Source organism: Sceloporus occidentalis, unplaced genomic scaffold (assembly GCF_023333645.1).
Source record: "Sceloporus occidentalis isolate IW3139 unplaced genomic scaffold, rSceOcc1.0.p SCAF_85, whole genome shotgun sequence".
NCBI lineage: Eukaryota > Metazoa > Chordata > Lepidosauria > Squamata > Phrynosomatidae > Sceloporus > Sceloporus occidentalis.
In genome coordinates, this window is record NW_028317065.1 from 3,671,057 (window position 1) to 3,687,891 (window position 16,835).

The 16,835-nt window shown below is 39.3% G+C and overlaps 1 protein-coding gene across 1 annotated transcript in view; it reads right to left on the minus strand.

The window, feature by feature from the left end:
• Window positions 1-892: 892 nt before the first annotated feature.
• The window catches only part of LOC149285080 (diacylglycerol kinase theta-like), an 85,141-nt gene continuing 69,198 nt past the window's right edge, over window positions 893-16,835 (minus strand). The window contains exons 18-23 of the mRNA XM_089495864.1: window positions 12,566-12,747; window positions 7,093-7,193; window positions 4,879-5,025; window positions 1,981-2,092; window positions 1,485-1,637; window positions 893-994 (exon numbers count right to left, since the gene is read on the minus strand). Coding sequence (XP_089351990.1) covers window positions 893-994; window positions 1,485-1,637; window positions 1,981-2,092; window positions 4,879-5,025; window positions 7,093-7,193; window positions 12,566-12,747 — 797 coding nt within the window. The remainder of the gene's footprint in view (window positions 995-1,484; window positions 1,638-1,980; window positions 2,093-4,878; window positions 5,026-7,092; window positions 7,194-12,565; window positions 12,748-16,835) is intronic.

The following is a 16,835-nucleotide window of genomic DNA, read 5'->3' on the forward strand; positions in this document are numbered from 1 at the left end:
AGCCAGTAAGAAATGACACCTGGATGCCTTAAAACGGTTAGGGCCCATCTAACTGGGTATCACAACAACCAATAGAGCTAATGTCAAAATCAATTTTAAAGTAAAAAAAAAAAGAGAAAAAAAAAAAGCTGTCAGAAACCCCTCTTACAATAAAAATAAATACGCAAAGTATTTTATTTAAATTTTGAAACTAAGCTACTGAACACCTGTGGCATAGTGTTAGTTCACCCCTTTCATAATCTGTTGCCCTGTACCAATAAGCTTTTGAGAACCCAAAATGTTGAGTTGTTCAGAAGACATTCTACGTCAAACCTATACCTAAAGTATAAAAAATTATGTTTTCTAAAAAATATAGTGTTCTGCATCCTGTATATATTAAACTAATACACGTCATTTAGAAAGCTGTATATTGCCGACACAAACAACAACAACCCAACAGTAGTTCCCCTCAAATTCCACGCACAGTCTCACTTGGCAACTTTACTACCAAGCTAAAAAAAAAAAAAAAGTTATAACTTAACATTGATACTTAATCTATACTCTGATAAACGTCTAATAAGTGTATGTTTGCTATTAACACATGAGCGGACAGGTTATTTTATTCACAGGTTAAGAAGGAAGATAGAATCGTCTCAAGATATACAGACGGGACAGCCCTGCTTACGTCATACATGAAAACATTCAAGGCAAAACTGTTACCGGAAGCTGATCTATATTAAAGCTGAGCTTTGCGCTCTAGCTTTACAGAAGCAATGGAGTTAAAGAGAGTGGAAGAAGTCTTTGCTCCCAGCAGCTCTCCAACAAGACGCGCCAGGCAGACACAGTTCATTTTCTGGCTGTTCCCATGTCTTATTGTAAGGTTACCGAGGTCCTCCTCATGGATCATCTGTTCTTAGCTCCCGTTTTCATTACTGGTAACGTATTCTACTTTTGTTTCTTTTGAGCTTGATGCGGTTTTCTTTTGTTTCTGTTTAGACTTCTTCAGCATATGAACCTTGATAAATATATTTAGACTGGATGTTAATATTTTAAAACAGGTAAAGCAATTTTATACATTCGCCTGGCATTCATATACCTTGCAGAAATGTAACATATGCCTTGTACACCTTGCTAATTTACATCATATTTAAACATGTTCTGCATAATGATACAGAGCTCAACACAGTTCTCTCCTGAAGAGAGAAATTAGAGTGACACTTCAACTACGATATGCACTTTAATGGACATTACAGCTCCATAGCCTCCTTACATTTTCATGGTGTCCCTCTTGGAAACGAATCAACCATATACATGTGCCTCTTTCTCCACCCCCAGCTATTTGTCATGCACGAGATGTGTTCGTTTGAACACATCTCCTTGCGGGGATGTATTAAGCTTCAATCAACTCCAATACTGGCTCGATGACGCAGAAAGTGCTCCCATTGATTTCAAGCAAGGAGCTCTCGTGCCACTGGTTGGTTGGTGTAACTTATTGAGTATCATACCTTCGGTCCTGCGGCAGAAATAATGATCTGCCCTGGTGGCTGGATCCAGGGTTCACCATCAACTTGGACAGGTATAGGCTTTAGAAGTGTTAAACGGAAGTACGAACCCTGGGCTATCCGTATGCCTGAGCGCAGACCTCCTTGTACCTGGCCCTGTAGGAAGAAGTACAATACTGTTCATGCGGCTGTCTGGAGTCACTGAATATATTTCTGTAACATTTCTTAAACATATATAACGGTGGAGATCTGTGGCACTGGAGTGTCAAACCAGCATGGCAGCACTTCTGTCAAATCAATGCGTATATGTTTGCAGGCAGACACATAATCTGCATTATCTTTAAGACATGGACATAATCACCATTGTATGTTACATTAATTATAAAGTGGCAACACTGGGACACCGTACACAGGGGTACAGAGCAAACTTAAGGGCAGTTTAAACTAACATAAATAGATATAAATGGCCTGTCCGGTAGTCTGGAACACTTAGACTCACCATGTGCACCACACCAGTAACTCCAACAACTTCAAGTAATCCATCATCAATTCTTGGTTTATCATATCGATTGTCATTTTCAGAGCCCCACAGATCAGCTCCTGATCCCCAGCTAGGAAGAAAATAGTGTTTCTTAATGACAAATTAGCGTTTTCTTAATCACTTGCCAGGGGAAAAAAAAAAATAATAATAATAAAAAAAAATAGTAAAAATAAATAAATATATATATATATTAGGGCTGCAACAACTAGTCGATAAAATCGATAATAATCGATAATAAAAATCGTTGCCAACGAATTTTATTATCGATTAGTTGAATCGATTTTTATCGATTATAAAATTAGAGTTTTTTTCGAGCTCTGAAAAATACCCCTCATTATATAATCCGTTTCAGTGACTCACAGCAGCAGCTCCTACTTACCAGTCCCTCCCTGTAATCACTGTGACAACTGGCCCCGCCCCCTTCCTTCTCCAGAACCACATGGTTGTGACACTCATCTAACCGTAAGTATAACATTAATATTTGGGCTGCTGAAAGTTAGGGGAGGTGGGGGTTAATTTAGGGGCAGTTATGGTCAATGGGGTGTTTAGGGGCAGCTATGGTTAATAGGGTGTTTAGGGTTAATTTAGGGGCAGCTATTGTTAATGGGGTGTTTAGGGTTAATTTAGGAGCAGCTGTGGTTAATGGGGTGTTTGGGGTTAATTTGAGGCAGTTGTGGTTAATGGTGTGTTTAGGGTTAATTTAGGGGCTGTTGTGGTTGATGGGGTCTCTAGGGTTAATTTAGGGGATGCTGTGGTTAATGGGGTGTTTAGGGTTAATTTAGGGGCAGTTATGGTTAATGGGGTGTTTAGGGTTAATTCAGGGTAGTTGTTTTGATGGGGTATTTAGAGTTAATTTAGGGGTAGTTATGGTTAATGGGGTGTTTAGGGTTAATTTAATGATGAGGACTGAGGGTTAATTTAATTAATTTAATAAAGTTAACTTAAGGTGCAGTTAGAGATAAAGGGGGGCAAACTAAGGGGAATCTAAATCCTGGGGGCAGTGAAGATTAACCGAGTACTTATTTATAAAAGTATGGTGTCAGTGCAAATGGGTCTGTGACTCTATGAGGGGACTATGAGATATCGGGGGGGGGAGGGGGTATAAGGCATATCTGGGGAGGACGGAGTGACATATCTGGGGGTATAAGGCATATACAGTATATAAGGCATATGTGGGGAGGGCAGTGTGGCATGTCTGGGCAGGACGGAGTGGTGTATCAGGGTGTATAAGGCATATCTGGGGCCACAGTGGCATATCTGGGGGGTAGAGTGGAGTGGCATATATGGGGAGGGCAGCGTGGAATGTCTGGGAGGCAGTGTGGCATGTCTGGGGAGGATGGAGTGGTGTATCAGGGGGTATCAGGCACAGTGGCATATGAGGGGGTATCAGGCACAGTGGCATATGAGGGGGTAGAGTGGAGTGGCATAATGTGGGAGGCAGCGTGGAGTGGTATAATGTGGGAGGCAGCGTGGAGTGGCATATGTGGGAGGCAGCGTGGAGTGGCATATGTGGGAGGCAGCGTGGAGTGGCATATGTGGGAGGCAGCGTGGCATATGTGGGAGGCAGCGTGGCATATGTGGGAGGCAGCGTGGCATATGTGGGAGGCAGCGTGGCATATGTGGGAGGCAGCGTGGCATATGTGGGAGGCAGCGTGGCGTGGCATATGTGGGAGGCAGCGTGGAGTGGCATATGTGGGAGGCAGTGTGGAGTGGCATATGTGGGAGGCAGCGTGGCATATGTGGGAGGCAGTGTGGAGCGGCATATGTGGGAGGCAGCGTGGCATATGTGGGGGGCAGCGTGGCGTGGCATATGTGGGAGGCAGCGTGGAGTAGCATATTTGGAAGCAGCGTGGCAAGCCTGGGCTCAAATGTGCATAAATTGGGGGGGCTGGTTGGGAAATGAAGACAAGAAATGCATTTTATCAAAGTTTTTTTTATTCTGCTGTTTGTATTTAAGATCATTTATTTATTAAATTATTTTAAATAAAGGAAAAGTTTAAATTCATTATTTTTATCCGATTAATCGACAAAATAATCGGCCAACTAATCGATTATGAAAATAATCGTTAGTTGCAGCCCTAATATATATATATCTTAATTGCCAGTGCTAGTTTGTACCTTAGGTACAGCATTGGTATAAAAACTTCAAAGTGCCTGCCCTCGATTATGTATCCATGTGTAGACAAAGTATGTGAATTGTCACAAGTATTTTACCAGACACAGCTTTCTACCCTAAGTTTGCACTTAAAAGAAAAAAACCTTAAACTACATATGAGTATACTAAAATATTTAAATGTAAAAATGTAAAGTCTTTTACATTGCCTTTATGTTCAGCTTACACCATGTTATTCCCGGCATGGTTTTTTTCACAGGTAATTTATCAATATGTAAATTTAATGTACACACAACTGATTGATGAAACCAACAAAGGGATAATGTCACATTATTTCACAGGCCAGTTAATGGTATGACATTTATGAATATAAACGTTCTCTCATTAACATACGTTTCCTTTAAGAAATTCACTTAAAGGGCAAAACCACACACCAAATTTCAATCTTTCTGCCCTTTTAATTGTCAACATAGCATATTATTATTATTATTTATTTTATATATAACACCATCATACTCCATAGCACTTTACAATGGGTAGACGGGACATAGCAAGTAGTATATAATTTAATAATTTCACTTACAGAAACAACAGGTGAGGAGGATCTAAAGCTAGACAGAAGAAACTCCCAAGGATATCAATACAATGGAAGGCTTCCATTTTAACTGACAATCTTATTGAAACTGGAGTTTCCACACTGAAATAATGCAAATTCAACCCACTGCAGTTATTGAATTACTTACCTGGGAATATTAAGAAAAATAAGACCCTCTATGTTGGGTAAATCCACTTCTTGTTGATCAACCTGAAGTTTTAAATCCTTATGCAAATTTCTGTTGTGACTTAACTTCTGCAATCCAGCTTTTACATAAACACCTTTGTTGTGGAACCTTTGAAAAAAAATCGAATATATTAAATATTTATTAAAATAAGTCTACAGCGTATCAAAAACAAAAGAACAAGTGTGTTAAGCACCAATTAACGTGAACTCACTTAATATTGCATAATTGTTGGGAATAAACCTTGTACCTGTAAAAATATACAGTACAGTGGGGCAAAAAAGTATTTAGTCAGCCACCAATTGTGCAAGTTCTCTCACTTACAAAGATGAGAGAGGCCTGTACCATAGGTACACTTCAACTATGAGAGACAGAATGAGACAACAAAGTCCATAAATCACATTGTTTGATTTTTAAAGAATTTATTTGCAAATTATGGTGGAAAATAAGTATTTGGTCAATAACAAAAGTTCATATCAATACTTTGTTATATACCCTTTGTTGGCAATGACAGAGGTCAAACATTTTCTGTAAGTCTTCACAAGGTTTTCACACACTGTTGCTGGTATTTTGGACCATTCCTCCATGCAGATCTCCTCTAGAGCAGTGGTGTTTTGGGGCTGTCGCTGGGCAACACGGACTTTTGAACTCCCTCCAAAGGTTTTCTATGGGGTTGAGATCTGAAGACCTTGAAATGCTTCTTAAGAAGCCACTCCTTCGTTGCCCGGGCGGTGTGTTTGGGATCATTGTCAAGCTGAAAGACCCAGCCATGTTTCATCTTCAATGCTCTTGCTGATGGAAGGAGGTTTTCACTCAAAATCTCACGATACATGGCCCCATTCATTTACACGGATCAGTCGTCCTGGTCCCTTTGCAGAAAAACAGCCCCAAAGCATGATGTTTCCACCCCCATGCTTCACCGTAGGTATGGTGTTCTTTGGATGCAACTCAGCATTCTTTCTCCTCCAAACACGACAAGTTGAGTTTCTACCAAAAAGTTCTACCTTGGTTTCATCTGGACCATATGACATTCGCCCAATCCTCTTCTAGATCATCCAAATGCTCTCTAGCAAACTTCAGACGGGCCCGGAAATGTACTGACTTAAGCAGGGGGACAAGTCTGGCACTGCATGATTTGAGTCCCTGGCGGCTTAGTGTGTTACTGATGGTAGCCTTTGTTACTTTGATCCCAGCTCTCTGCAGGTCATTCACTAGGTCCCCCCGTGTGGTTCTGGGATTTTTGCTCACCACGGGGTGAGATCTTGCGTGGAGCCCCAGATCGAGGGAGAATATCAGTGGTCCTGTATGTCTTCCATTTTCGAATAGTTGCTCCCACAGTTGATTTCTTTACACCAAGCTGCTTGCCTATTGCAGATTGAGTCTTCCCAGCCTGGTGCAGGTCTACAATTTTGTTTCTGGTGTCCTTCCACAGCTCTTAGGTCTTGGCCATAGTGGGGTTTGGAGTGTGACTGTTTGAGGTTGTGGACAGGTGTCTTTTATACTGATAACAAGTTCAAACAGGTGCCATTAATACAGGTAACGACTGGAGGACAGAGGAGACTCTTAAAGAGGATGTTACAGGTCTGTGAGGGCCAGATATCTTGCTTGTTTGTAGGTGACCAAATACTTATTTTACCGAGGAATTTACCAATGAATTCATTAGAAATCCTACAATGTGATTTCCTGTATTCTTTCCCCCCATTCTGTCTCTCATAGTTGAAGTGTACCTATGGTGAAAATTACAGGCCTCTCTCATCTTTGTAAGTGGGAGAACTTGCACAAGTGGTGGCTGACTAAATACTTTTTTGCCCCACTGTATGTGCACATCAGTTATTATTTACTTACGCGGAAGTTGCAGGAGAGGGTGTAGGAGAGTTGAAATTTCATCTCACTGACCACCACTGCACAAGAATAGTTTTGATAGCCCTTACTGACTTATCTATGCATTAAGCACATCAGCCCACATTATGGAGAAGTTTCCCAGGGAGGGTCCTTTATGATACAGACCATACGGACTATATGTACATGCTGTATTTGTACACAGAAGCAATTCTGATCGAAGTCTTCAAAATGTCCTCTCAAATACACAATTTTCTTTATTAATATTACGTGAATGAAGCAATCCGGCTTTTACAAACTACACTTAAAACAATAACGTGTTATTTGTAAGTTATTTACCTGCTGTTAAATTTTCCTGGTTCAATCTCCCGGGCTTGATGAAAATCCAAACTCAGTTCAGCATCAATTCCAATACCACAATAGTTGTTCATCTGAACAATCTAGGGAAAAAAAAAAAGTTTTGAATTGTTCATATTAAAATCTGAGCCATTGTACAGCAGTGCAGAATATAATGATGCCATATAAATAAATAATAATGTTGCTAGGTGTTCTATGAGCTAATCAAGCAACAACTCACCATTAATATAAAAAATGGGATTACAGATTGAGGCATACACAATATAATAGACGTCTTGGTGAACACACACCAGGGAAAAGGGCCTGGGTATTCGGCTCTAGTGTAAATTATATTGCATGTCAACTGTACTCTATAGATGTTTTACATATATATTGATTTCCACATATCCTAAATAGCACACTAGAGGGCACTATTGCTCTTTTGAGACAAGAGCACTTACTGGACTAGTTTTTGCATCAAGCAAGAAAATTTACAAATATCAACCATATGAAACTTAATAAAATAATTTCATTTATTTATTTATTTTTACTATAAAACAGCTACATAATAAAATTTACAACATATAAATACAAAAAAGATACATATTGCTGAGGGGGGGCAGCTTCTCATATGAGTATATCCTATTGATATAGAAACAACAAGGAATTAAAGGGACACTTAAGGGAGCCTGGGTGAGGATCTCATGCCAATGTTTTTCAGCAATTCATGATACACTGTCACTTCTCTTTTCATAGACAACTATATACATAATATATATATATATATATATATATATATATAGTGGGAGTATTGGCACAATATGCCATTAGATCTACTTTAATAAGATAGTTTTATAGCATAATGCAGAAGTGAATAATGTTCCTCAATTGCCAGTAAAGATGCTAGTAATGAATTTGAATATGCATCTTAATTAAATTTTCATTACAAAAAATAGTTTTTATTATTCTATTATGTTATATTCCCTACTTCCCTACTCCCTACTTTCCTAAAGCAAAGGGACAAAAAAAAACACTTCAAAATGAATGTGCTGCCTTAACTTGATATATTGTCCCATGTAAGAAAATCCCCATTTTCCCTGAGAGTTTAATTATTTTGTTTTGCTGGATCAGGCAGAAATGATTCATAGTTACATAGACTGAAAAAAGACATGCGTCCATCAAGTTCAGCCTTTCCCACATCTGTTAATTGCTGTTGATCCAAAAGAAGGAAAATAAAAAATCCAGTTTGTGGCTTTTTCCAATTTTGTAACAAAACTAGGAACAAAAAATCCTTCTTGACCCCAGAATGGCAGTCAGATTTCACCTTGGATCAAGAAGCTGTTTCCCCATAATTTAAAAATTATAGCCCTGAATATTATGTTTTTGCAAGTATTCATCCAGTTGCTGTTTAAACATCTGAGATCAGACTCTGATAAAACTACCTCTACAGGCAGAGAATTCCCCATCCTTATTGTCCTAACTGTAAAAAACCCTTTCCTTTGCCTTAGACTAAATCTCCTTTCTTCCAGTCTAAACACATGGCCACGTGTCCTATGCGTAGTCCTGTTTACAAATAGATTTCCACACAATGGTTTGTATTGGCCCTGATCGTCTTATATGCTCTACGTGTATGTGTATATGTACGTATATGCAGTGTATATGTACGTGTATATGTGTAGTGTATACGCTCTACAATCAACTGTCTAATGTTATAATTACTAATGCACGGAGTTATACCTGCTGATGGTACTTCATTCAGGAAAATAAATGGCGAGACATATCTTTATAACTATTATGTACTGAAATTTAAATGAGCATGATTTAAGTGATCACCAGAATCAAAACATGTCAATGTAAAGGCCTATAATTGTTTGGATTTATATCAATGCTGAAATCCTAGTATAAGTGTGATGTCTCACTATGAGATAATTCTATATTAAGCCTGCCAGTGTTCTTCCCACAGGTAATTATAGGCATCTGAGAAAAACTGAAATACACTGTAATTATGGCAGTTATTAAGGTAAAATGTATTTAACGGGGATAGAATTGCAGTTTTAAGGCAACCAAATAGTGTTCAAAATCACTCTTTAGCATCTGCCAATGGCTATGCAAGGAAAATAGGTAAATATGCTATACAGCTATATCAAACATAAGGTAATCACGGCAATATCAAAATTGCATCTTTGGCAAGTAAGACCAGAGAAGCAATGTCAGTCATATGATAATTGTATGTATTTCTGATCGTATTAAAACAGTAATTTGGCAACTGCATTCCTGGAACGAATATTCTTCTGTTATATGCTTCACCGATATCACACAGCTCTGTTTTTATGTGTGGGAGATAAAAGACTACATGGGACAATTGGTTCTTTTCTGCCATCACTATCTATGTATTTTTGCAATGCATAATCCTAGAAAAGCATTAAGAGAAACAGAATATTGCTGGGTGCTAGTACATGTGCTAAACCCTTTTAGTAGTGAACCCCTTGACAATCAGGGGGGTCACAAAGGGATGTTTAGTAAACTATATGGACAATGGTATGGGGATACACCTGTTAATTATTTAATTCGGGTGTTTCAATCAGACCTATTGCCACAGGTGTATAAAATCAAGCACCTAGCCATGAAGGCTGCGTTTAAGAACATTTGGAAAAAAAGATCGTTCTGAAGAGCTCAGTGAATTCAAGCGTGGTACTATCATAGGATGCCACCTTTGCATTAAGTCAGATAAGTGGAATATCTAGCAATTTCATCCCTGCTTGATATTCTGCGGTGAACTGTAGGTGGTATTATTGGAAGGTGGAAGCGTTTAGGAAAAGCAGCAACTCAGCCACAAAGCAGAAGACCATGCAAAGTCACAGATCTGGGTCACCGAGTGCTAAAGGCATAAAAAATTCACCAATGCTGAAGACTTTTAAACTTTCACAGGCATTAATACCAGCACAAAAACTGTGGGGTGGGAGCTTCATGGAAAGGGTTTCCATGACAAGCAGCTGCATGCAAGCCTCACATCACCAAGTATAATGCCAAGCATTGGATCGAGTGGTGTGAAGCACGCCGCCGCTGGACTCTGGAGCAATGGAAACGCGTTCTGTGGAGTGACGAATCACGCTTCTCTGTTTGGCAGTCTGATCAGTGAGTCTGCTTGACTGCATTGTGCCATCAGGAAAGGAGAGATAATGGTATGAGGCTGTCCTTCAGGGGTTCAGCTAGACACCTTACTTCCAGCGAAGGGGAATCCTAATGCTTAAGCATACAAAGAGATTTTGGACAATGCTATGCTTTGTGGAAAGGTTTGAGGAAGGCCCTTTTCTATTCCAGCATCACAGTGCCCCAGTGCACAAGGCAAGGTCTATAAAGACATAGTTGGATGACTGGCCAACACAAAGCCCTAACCTCAACCACCTTTGGCATGAACTGGAACGGAGATTGCAAGCCAGGCCTTCTCGACCAACAGTAGTGCCTGACCTTACAAATGCTCAACTGGATGAATGGGCAAAAAATCACACATGAACTCTCCAAAAGAAGGGTGGAAACTGTTACAGTAATGATCAATTGTCCTAATAATTTTGTTCACGTAGGGTACAAATCATGTGAATGTCAGCCAGTTCAACTCCAATTCATTAAAAAATAGCAAAGTTGTTTTGTATTCCAAACTTGCCTACAAACAAATACAGTTGTGTAAAAAAAAGAAAGCACATCCCCTTTGAATTCTATGATTTTACATATCAGGACACAATAAGAATTATCTGTTCATTAGAGGTCCTGTGTGAAAAACTAAGTACACCCTTACTGCTTCCCTAGGAATTAAGACGCTAAGCAGCATACAGGTGCTGCTAATCAAATGCTCTTGATTAATTGATCAGCAAGCGTGACCACCTCCTATAAAAGCCAAGGTTTTAGCAATTTGCTGGTCTGGAGCATTTAGGTGTGTCAAAATGGAAAAGTCGTGTGTGAAGTACATCTTATTCTTCAATAGCTTTTAGAACTACATTTAGCAGCAATAATGTGGAGGAATTTTGGCCCACCCTTCTTTACAAGGTTGCTTCAGTTTATTGAGGTTTGCAGGCAATTGCTTATGCACAGCTCTGTTAATGCACAGAATTTCAATCAGGTTAAGGTCTGGGCTTTGACTTGATTTTTATTTTTTTATTTTCCAGCAATTCTGTTGTAGATTTGCTGGTGTGTTTAGGATCCTTGTCCTGTTGCATGACCCAATTTTGAGCAGGCTTTAGCTTGTTGGACAGATGGCCTTCACTCTAGAATACTTTGGTATACAGAGGAGTTCATGGTGTACTCAATGACTGCAAAACAAGCCCACACTATCACCCCTCCACCACCGTGCTCGACAATTGTTAAGAGATGTCTGTGCATTTGTTTTTGCCTAATGTGGCGATCTGCAATACAGCAGAACATCTCCATTTTGGTCTCGTCTGTCCAACGGACATTAATCCAGAAGTGTTGTGGATTGTTCAGATGCAACTTTGCAAACCTAAGCCGTGCTGAAGAAGAGGCTTTCTCCTGGCAACTCTTCGAATCAAACCATACTTGTTTAGCCTATTTCTAATTGTACTCTTACGAACTTTAACATTTGACATGCTAACTGGGGCCTGTAGAGTCTGAGATGTAACTCTTTTTTGTACCTCAAGTATTTCATGGTCTGACCTTGGGGCAAATTTAGTGAAACGTCCACTCCTGGGAAGATTGGTAACTGTCTTGAATGTTTTCTCATTGTATTATGATGGACTTTAACTAGTTTGGCAATGGCCTTATAACCGTTCCCAGATTGATGAGCAGTAACAATTGCTTCTCTAAGATCATTGCTGATGTCTTTCTTCCTTGGCATTGTGTTAACACACACCTGAATGCTCCAGAAGCTACTTTGCTACTTAAGCAGTAAGGGTGTCCATTTTGTCTTTATTTTTGTTGAATAAATCATATCATGTCAATATGTCATGTGTTGTTGTTTGTATTCACCTGATTTCTAGACCTGCTAAAGGAACAGATGATTGTTATTATGTCCTGATATGTAAAACCATAGAATTCAAAGAGGATGTACTGTCTTTTTCCCACAACTGTAGCTAGCTCAGGGGACAGTCAAATGCTTATCTAACAAAAACACAGTGTTAGATATGGTACAACTAATATATAGAACCAAACTCAGGTGACTGCTACACAAGAGCATTTATAGCTTGAAGCCAAGCCAGGCTCTGGAGCAAGCAAGTCCGATCCATACAATATGTCTGAATGAATTAAACTGACCCATAAAAACTGTATTACAAGATGTAATGTAAAACGGTAACGTAAGAATTTAACAGAATTTTCCCAAAAAGTGACACGTGTCCTGGTTTTGCTTTATTGTTATACATTTTTAATATTCTAGTAACTGTTAAGTGTATTTTCAAAATATAAATGTGAATACATTGATATATTTAATACGATATTACAATATAAGTATACATATAAAAGGGGCTACCTTAGGCGGCTCAGGTTCTGAGATGCCATTTTCCATTGAGTCAACAACCTCTTGAGCATCTAGAAGTATGGTCCAACGATCCATTAGAACATTTTCTGCTTCATCCACAGAAATAAGTACGGAATATGGATCCTCCCCGCTGTAACCAGCTCCCCATCGAAGCACTCTTCCCAGGTCATTTCCTGAATTAAAGAAAGGAATCATTATCTCATTACATCATTATATACATACAAGTATATTATAGAAGTGGATATAATTCTCTAGGTTTTAGATTACACTAACATAATAAATATGTGTAGCTGAACCAACAGCACTGTCTCTTAATTGCATTACATAAATAAACTCAGGTCAAGCTTCCCCATTCAATTTAGGCTTGAGTTGTGAATTAAGTTCCAGATTAACATAACTGATTTAACATTAAATTACATAACAGCACTTGACTAATCATGAACAGTATCTTGTCTATTTACAAAAACAAAGGTTGCTATCGAGTTGGACACCAAGAATGTGGTATTGGATGTGGTTAGAGTTGCAGGTGTGTGTTGATCATAAAGCTAGTTGCAGGATGTTGTAACATTGGCTAAGCCTCAACAGAACGACATTCAGAATAACCTGATAATTGCTGGGACAGTACATTGGGAACAAAGGTATTTCTTAAGATTAATGTTTTTTTGTTATGCTGTCTGCTCTACAAGAGATTGTACCTCAGAATAAAGAAGTCTTAGACTCTGAAGAACATATCACGTTAAAATATTTTGATCAACAGGGTCATTAGGAAATCCAGATTTCTAATAAATATATTTAAGTTGACTGTCAGGCAGCGGGTGAGTTGGCCTTCATGCAGCCTGTCATGATTAACTCATATAACGTAGTGGATGCATGGAAGGGTAACCCAGCAGAGGTGGTTAGTTTCTTTGTTTAGGCATTCAATGAGTTAATCTGAGGTTGATGTAAATGTGTTTTTGTGCTTGCCCTCTGTATCTGTTCTGGCTAGGGGTGTCATCTTCCCAAAGGACCCCTGTGGTGATTCATGGCCTAACAGATAAGGATCCTTAGTTATAGGAATTCCATTCCTATCTTAAGTGGAGGGGTTTCCATCACCTTTACCCCACCATAACTTATTGGCACATCAAAGATGGGACCCGATTCTTGGGGATGGTGTCATATAATCAGTCATGTGGTCAGAGGGGCGTTTGCTTGCAAAAGTCTGATTTAGGGACAATGCAGCGACCTCAAAGGAGAACTCCATGATATACTCTGATCGGAACAACATCGTAAGAAACCATCTGGACTTAAGGAGTTCCCACAGGCCTACTTATTGGAGAAACTCGTGAGTGAGGGTCCTGTGTTTAAGTCCTATTGTTTTTAAGAACTGTTTGCTGTTTTATTTTTATTTTGTATGTCTTGTTTTTGTAATTCTGGCACTGTGTAATCTTTGTCTTTTTGTTATTAAAATATTCATAATCTAAGTCTGTCTTTGGGCTCTAGTATCGATATCCACAAACCCTAAGAGAGGATAACACGTTACCATATTGTTGTTATTACGTTTTACGATGTCAAAAAATAGAGTATTGCAGAGTATGCAGTGATACCTTTTTTATTGGACTAACATAATATTAAAAAGACAAGCTTTCGAGAGTTATCCTCCCTTCATCAGGTCTGAAGCAATACTAATCAACATGATAGAGGTTACAACTTAAAACAAGTGATGGTATAAGGGCGGGGGGTTGAGTGGGGTGTCGTAAATAATAGGTCTGGAGGTGAGAAATGCAGAGAGGTAGAGAGATAACCCAGGGACAGAACAAATAAACTTAGGGAACCAATAACCACAGTAAAACATCAAAGATAACAGCAATTAGACATTGGATAACTAGATGAAGTTCATATGAAGTTCTGGTGGTGTGTAAGGAAACCAGAATCCACATTAAGTCCCTCTTTTATGGTGTTAAAATGTGTAATCATTTTCATCTCAAATGTTTTTCTTTCCTGAGAGTCTCTGAAATTTCCTTTGAGTACTTAAATTTTTAGGTTTTGGGTGGAGTGATTGTTCTGTGTGAAATGATGTCCTACCGGGGTGCAATATTTTTCTTGCTCATGGTTTTTGATGGAGCTTCGGTGCAGGTTCATTCTAAGGTGCAGCTTAAGCCCAGTTTCTCCAATGTAGCACCCTTTGTCACATGCAGAGCATTGTATCATGTACACCACATTTGCCGATGTACATGAGTAAGAATCTTTGATGCTGTATGTTTTGTTGTTGTGACTGGCTGTGTTGCTGTCACATATATGTTGGCAAAGTCTGCAGCGGGATTTGTTGCATGGTACAGTGCCATTCTGTGTATGCTTCTGTTCTGGGGCCAGTTTGCTGCGCACTAATCTTTTCCTCAGGTTTGGTGGTTGTTTGAATGCCAGTATTGGGGGCTGAGGGAATATTTTTTTCAGTATGGGGTCTTCTGAGAATATCGGCTGTAGGTCTTTAATAATTTTGCGGATTTCCTCAAGAGTTGGGTTGTAGGTAACTACCAGAGGGATCCTGCTTGTGTTATCCTTTTTTTGTATTCTAGAAGCCTTTCCCGTGGTGTCCTTACAGAAGATTTAATTTTTTTGGATATAGTTTTTTCTTTGTAGCCCTTCTTCTGAAATGACTCTGCCCAGGTGTTTGTCTCTGTCCTGAGTGTCAGAGCAGATACGGTGGTATCTTATGGCTTGGCTGTAAATGACACCTTGTTTAGTGTGTTTGGGATGAAAGCTTGAATTGTGAAGGTAGCTGTACCTGTCTGTGGGTTTTCTATACACGGAAGAGTGAAGAAAGCCGGAGGTGACCGTTATAGGGCAGTCCAGGAAGCTCACACTGTGTTTTGAGAAATTCATTTTGAGTTTTATAGATGGGTGGAATGAATTGAAAGATTCGTGGAATTTTAAAAGGTTTTCTTCTCCTTCTGTCCATATTATGAAGATGTCGTCGATGTAACGGTAATAATTATGCGGTTTGTGGGGGTGAGTGGCTAGGAATCTCTGTTCCAAGTCAGCCATGAAAAGGTTGGCATATTGCGGTGACATTTTGGTGCCCATGGCTGTCCCTGTCATTTGTAGGTAGTTAGTGTCATAGAACTTGAAATAGTTGTGCGTCAGTATAAATTCTATGAGCTTGGCGATGGTTTCACTGTCATATTTTTGTGTGGCATTGCTGGAGGAGAGGAATTTGATGCAGGCCTCAATACCATCTTTATGGGGGATGTTGCTATATAAAGACTCCACATCCATGGTTGCAAGTATTGTATTGGCAGGAAGGTTACTAACTTGGCTCAGTTTATTGAGAAAATCAGTGGTGTCTTGTATAAAGCTCTCAGTGCTGATAACTAGGGGCTTACTGTGGTTATTGGTTCCCTAAGTTTATTTGTTCTGTCCCTGGGTTATCTCTCTACCTCTCTGCATTTCTCACCTCCAGACCTATTATTTACGACACCCCACTCAACCCCCCCCCCCCCCGCCCTTATACCATCACTTGTTTTAAGTTGTAACCTCTATCATGTTGATTAGTATTGCTTCAGACCTGATGAAGGGAGGATAACTCTCGAAAGCTTGTCTTTTTAATATTATGTTAGTCCAATAAAAAAGGTATCACTGCATACTCTGCAATACTCTATTTTTTGACATCGTGTCTACTGGACTAATACGGCTTCACCCTTTTACATATATATATATATATATATATATATATATATATATATATGTTGGTTGCCCAGGGTGGGTTGATATATATATAGAGATAGAGGTTCTAATTCGGATTTCTCACGAATCCGGTATCAAAATCGTGAGTGGTGGCAGACTACCTGGGGGGATACAGGCAGGATTTGGGGGTTAATTTGGTGTAACTTATGTCTTGTTAAGGGGTGAAGTTAGTAAATCCAGAGGCCTGGTGCTATTAACCCCTTCATGCCCACGCCCTCCACACAGTCACGGCTTGGCAAGTAGTCCTGACCGTGACACAGCCCTTCTGAGTTTAATGGTGTTCTGGGTCAACTTGCCTTCACTTGTGTAGTTGGGTTGACTTTCTTGAGTTGAAGGTCTTTTTTAATTTGACTGACAATGCATCTCTAATCTATTATTGCATTTAAAAGCAACTTTAAAAGGATGTTAAAAACCAGGACAAGCTGAAAATGCATCCATAGTTGTATTCACTGAAGAAAATGTGGTTCAATATTTACAAAATGCAGATATTTATGGTCTATCATTTAATTTTTTAGTGGCAGAAACCAATGAATACATATGT